The following is a 5,572-nucleotide window of genomic DNA, read 5'->3' as shown; positions in this document are numbered from 1 at the left end:
GTGAGGTAGTTTAGAATAGCTTTTTTCCCTCAATAAATTAAATCATCATTTAAAAACTGTATTTTGTATTTACTCTGGTTATCTTTTTCTAATATTAAAAGTTGTTTCATCTGAAACATGTACGGTAAGTGTGACAAAAAATACCCCTGAAAAAACAGGAAAGGGGGCAAATACGTTCTTACAGCACTGTACTTAACCTTTTGCACGCTCATTATCTATCACTGGAATCATTGAATCTTCCAATAAGAAGGTTTTGAAAGAAAAAATATGTATTTGAATAGGTGCTTGTTTCCCATAGTAAGACAGTTATACGTTGTGTTTTGAACCAGAACCTCTTAATAAGTTGACCTGGCTCTCTGGCAGGATGTATTGGTAGTTACTGGCACCTTTAAGCAGATTAAGGGTGCTCACATCAGGGATATTTTATTTTACCTGGAGGACAATAAGGGCTACGTACCCATGACTCAGGGGATATTCAGCTCCATTGCAGAGGGAAGACTCAGGCTTTAAATGAGTTCAGCTTTATTGTTTAATTGTGAGCCTCAAACAGAATAATATTGATTCATGGCAAACAACCATTACATCATTGATATATACACTTACAATGTATTTCATTACATTTCAACTCATGTTCAGTCTGAAATACTTTATAATATCTCTTTTTTTATGAGGAATTCCCATATCACTGCCACTGAAATTTGGAGATCATCGGTTTTTCAAGAGGTGACTGTGGTGGCTCAGCACCAGCACAGCCTGTGCTGAGGTAAACTGCTTAACAATCAATAGCTGAATTATTATGTGGAGGTGAACAACTTTGTGCTGGTTTGGAGTTCATTAGAGGAGTTTAGGTGCAGTGGGAGTTTCCAGTGGGGTAGTAGGGGGAACTGTATTGGCTACAGGAGAGGAAGACATACAGTTCACTCTTCTGCAGGTGGGGGATAAGTGTTTTTGAGCTGCTGGTGAAACCTTCAGAGGGCAGCACAGCTGGTGCCGACCACACTGCACCCACTGGTTGCAGAAGCTGGGAACACTGTAGAATTTTGTCAGCTTTTTCAGGACCTGTTTGCCCAGAACATTTGAAGGCATCTCTGTAATCTTAATTGTAGGACCAGATCCTGTTGTTGAAGGCACAGGGAGACCACCTGCAGGATCTCGAGGCTTCGTTTCAAAGTCACAGCCACACAGGGGTCCTATGTAAGTGTAAGGCAGAGGCTCGCTGTTGCAGCTAAGAGATCGCATTGGTTTCCTAGTGCGATTCCAAGCTTTGTCAATCCACAACTCCACTTGAGCTTTTTCCAACCTGGCAACATCATCCTCTGTCTCATCAGACTCAGTGTGTAAGACAGAGTCCTGGTATTCTTCATCACCTATTACATCATCTTCTCCTGACTGTGGCTGGTCTGCATAATTCAAAGTCTGCCTCTCAGCCAGGAGAGTGGAAGCTGTTTTAGAGATAATGCTCCAGTCCCTGAGGATGTCATCTGCAGTAGTGTGCTGTGAGGTCACCGTAAACCGGATAATGCGTTTGGTATGAATATCTGCAGGGATGAGGTACATGGTGCCTGACCGAGTCAGTCTCCTCAGCAGCTCCTGGGTCAAAGCGTTCCCTCCCTACAAAAAGAAGATGGCATAAAATGTTGCATTTGTAGTCACGCCTTGCCAAAGTTTGAACTGTTTTTATGTTTTTATGTTCACTACTATTGCTTTGCCATTTCACCTGTGTATTCTTTAACTAGCTGCCCATATTTAAATATATAACTAAACCACCTTTGAACAAGGTGTAAGAGGGACATTTACACATCTCAGTAATGATTAGCTGGTGAAAGTTGTTACTCAACACAGCTATAATTTCAACATGTTTATAGTTTCCTGCACATTCCAAATACAAGTTGCATACTTTCAGGCAGAAGACCACCAGACCAAGGTGTCTCTTTGCAGGAACCTCAAAATTTGGGTCGCTCTTAATGTGAGACTCCAAAAGTTTTGCCATGTCAATCCCCTAAAAAAGAAAAGAAAAAGTTGTGAAGGTATAGTGAGCTGTAATCTTCACATTAAATACACTTTGTTTAATGAAAGTCTAATATTTGATATTTTAAAAGAATGCCACTTACGTGTCTGATGTGAGCTTGGAGGTTTTTCAGTCCGAAGGAGCGCATGACAAACCAAAGCTTCAGAGCACGGAAGCGTCGACTGAGAGGTATTTGCCAGTGCTGAATAAAAAAAAAAGTCATGTTATCACTTCAAATGAGTCTGATTTTGAATTAGAGAAGAAATGATAATGATGTACCATAAAATCAGTGGCTGCCTGTGAGTTTTCATGTCTGAGGTAAACAGGATCAACACTGAAGGTCTGCTGGAGCTTATATTTATCCTTTACCCTGAAATCAACGGTAAAACAAATTACCAGCATAAAAGCATTCTTCATTTTAAATTTGCAGTGAGTTCTAGGTCTGATTTCACAGAGAGAGAAAGAGCTGAGATATGGCTTAAATATCCAAACTCACCAGAATGCTGTGCAGTCAAAATGGACCATCATCCACTTAGAAGGGTTAAAAACAAAAGAGTGGGCAAATTCAATGCCCTTCAGGGACCAACGGAGCTCAGGACAAAAGTAAGCAGAGCCAGCATACGCAGCATCAACGTGGAGCCAGAGTCCTTCTTCCTCGCCTGTGAAAAGGTTTCAGTTTGAGTTCTGACTACAACTTACTTATGGAAAGAAAAAAATGCCTGTTTCTACAGTATGATTTGGAAGTCAAATTCAAAAACACACAGACTGGTCCCAGTTCCGATAGCTTATCGAAGGCACACACTCCTGTAGTTCCCAGAGTTGAACACAGCTGAAAAGGAGAGAAATAAGATTTCAGATGAGATCTGACATGTAACTCCAGTTTGTTGTGTACTTTTTAAACAATATAGCACTGTTTCTTCCCTTTAGCCTCATGAATTGTCCAAAAAAATACCTTTTATTGCCCTGATCACATAGTTATGCTTAAGTTTTTCTTTTGTATTAGATGATTTTTGTTTTATTTTTAACAGTGTTTTTGTAAAACGATCTAATAAAAATGTTGGGGGGTATTGTTGAACATCTTGTCCAGTATGCAGTCTCAGCTACAAGACTCAAAGTAATCCACAGAAATGTCCCATTGAGGTGTCTCAAACATACCAGGAAGGGGACAAGTCCTCTGGCCCTGTCTTCTTCTATGGCTTGTTTCAAAGTGTCTCCTCTCAGAGAGAACTCCTCATCAGTGGGCAGAAACCTGATCTTCACCAATGAGATCAGTCCTGCCTTTTCAACTGAGGAATGAGCCTAAAAAAGCAAATCTGATCAGCTTCACGGTTTAGTTTATCAGGTTAATAGGAAGATGTTGTGCAAGCAGTGGTCACACTCACCTGATCTGAAGCGTAGGCCACTAGCCTTGAATTTATGACTGAGTCGTCCACGTCCTGGTCAAGCTCAGCCCGCAGCTGCAGAATTTTGTCTTTCCTGGCTGCCAGCAGAGCAACCAGTGTACTCTCACTGACTGTGCTCTGATGGGACAGTCGGGTAGTTCAGTCACATACTGAGTCCCCAGTTACAAAAAGACTGTAAAGATTATGGCTCTAGCATAAACAGATGAAAATGTTACACACCTGCAGTATACCTCCACCTCTGCTGTCAGGATGGTGGTGGAGAAAGAAGGAGGGGAGATCCAGTGCTTTACACAGCCAGTCCATCACATTCATTTCCAGCTCTGTGCATGCTGGGCTGGAGGCCTAAAAAGTAAACCAACAGGACACACAGGAAATCATTGAAGCCGATGGTCTTTCATTGATGTGATGTCTTTGTGGTTTTTGCTTACCCAGGTGAATCCAATACAGTTGATGGCATCTGCCAGCATGTCCCCGAGCATAGAGGGCCATGAAGTCAGACTGGGATAGTAGGCATGCATGTGAGGGCTCTGCCAGTGAACCACCTGGACAGACAGATTAGAAAACACTTGCTTCATTGCCATAAATGTATTCGATAGTGGTGTCAGTGAACTGAGCAAGCAAGAATTCAAATTAGGATGTCCTGTGACACTTGGAACTTACCCCTGGCATGATGACTTTCTCAATATCGTTGAAGATATTCTCCCAGTCCTCCGGCTCTGTAGGCGCAGTCTCAGGAAGAAGCTGCCTCATGTAACCTGGTTTCACATCTGGAATGACCCTCCTCTCCCTGATGGAGCCCAGGTACTTTGTGATGTAGTCCACCATCTCTTTACCTGATCAGTAAGAGACACTTTAAAAGCTGCAGTGATATTCTCATTCATATTTATTTTCTTTATTGTGCGCTTGTTGTCATTTGAAGTGAAATATTAACACTAGTGTAGCCAAAATGAGTCCATGATTACCTCTGCGATTGTATTCCTCACCCTGCATTTTCAAAGAAGAGACGTCTTCAAGATACTTTGTTGTGTGTAACAGGTGATGCTTTGTGTATTTGGTAGCAGAGATCACACAACTATATAGATCCTGTTGTGAAGCACACGCCCCAAATTGGTGACGCATTTGAACCACCAAGCAAATGCCCTTCATGTATTCCTTTTTTTCCATCACTGACGTCACATTTGTACTAAATATTTACTTTCCTCCTGCAGGCAAAAGCCAGAGATTTTTTTTTTTCATATCCCTGTGAAATGATACAGTATTAGAATATTATAATCAATAGTGTTATTGATAGTTTGGTTAAAACTGCATTATTTTGGAGCATTATCCTTTAATTCCTCTGTTCAGAAACTAATACGGTCAGCATAGAGAAAAATCAGTTTATGTGCCAATTCAAATTATATGCAGATTATAATATTTTCAAACTGGGGTTCAGGAACCCTCCCAACATTTATGTTTTGATTTGATTATATTAATTTATTTATTGTAAATTAAATATTCCACAATTTGATGTCTCTGAGCCTCAAACATGTTGTTTATATGAAAATGACTGGTCTTTTTAAAGGTTAAATCAATCTTTAGGGAACCAAAAAGATACACAGCTTGATAGAATTAACCTTCAGTCTTATTTCCTCATCTCATCTTGCCCCAGTGAATTACAAATGATGATGGATAATGATGAGCAATATTTGCAATGGATGATGATGCTTTTTTCTTTAATAAAGGACAATAAATGCATACACAGTAAAAGGTACTGAGATGATGTGGGAAAGCCCATTTATGTCATAGCTTATTGCAGCCTTTTAAACCCTGACAAAAGCTCAAGCAGCACCTGGACTCTTCACACGCTGCACTGTTTACTGTGCATTGTGCTCAGCATGTGATAGCGCTCATGTGGTGCTTTGGGGAAACCAATTGTTGGATGCAAATCTAACCACAAATCAAACATGCTAAGCATGCACTATTGGGACAGAGCACACTGAAATTAATAAAGCATCAGAAGATGCTTATCTTTGCCACATGCAACCTGTTTTTCAGTTCACTGTTCTGTTCACTCTCTGTTTCTATTCAGTCTCATCAAAGTCACCAGAATCACCAGAGTCCAAACATCACAACACAGAGAGGTGATCAGAACCCACATGAGCCCGGAAACCTGAAGTGGCCA

At 40.7% G+C, this 5,572-nt stretch overlaps 1 protein-coding gene across 1 annotated transcript; it reads right to left on the bottom strand.

Moving 5' to 3' along the window:
* Positions 1-633: 633 nt before the first annotated feature.
* Positions 634-4,443, bottom strand: LOC115777035 (histidine decarboxylase-like). Its single transcript, XM_030724854.1, has 12 exons — positions 4,374-4,443; positions 4,072-4,244; positions 3,840-3,953; positions 3,631-3,753; positions 3,391-3,528; positions 3,164-3,307; positions 2,771-2,837; positions 2,505-2,667; positions 2,288-2,378; positions 2,112-2,210; positions 1,898-1,999; positions 634-1,611 (listed from the first exon to the last, which is right to left on the bottom strand). The coding sequence occupies exons 1-12, from the start codon at positions 4,399-4,401 to the stop codon at positions 835-837; spliced, it is 2,019 nt and encodes a 672-aa protein (XP_030580714.1). The 5' UTR covers positions 4,402-4,443; the 3' UTR covers positions 634-834.
* Between the last annotated feature and the right edge of the window lie 1,129 nt (positions 4,444-5,572).

This window comes from Archocentrus centrarchus, chromosome 3 (assembly GCF_007364275.1).
Source record: "Archocentrus centrarchus isolate MPI-CPG fArcCen1 chromosome 3, fArcCen1, whole genome shotgun sequence".
In the NCBI taxonomy this organism is placed as follows: Eukaryota; Metazoa; Chordata; class Actinopteri; order Cichliformes; family Cichlidae; genus Archocentrus; species Archocentrus centrarchus.
Note: the sequence above shows the minus strand (reverse complement) of the source record. Positions and strands in the feature narration are given on the sequence as shown.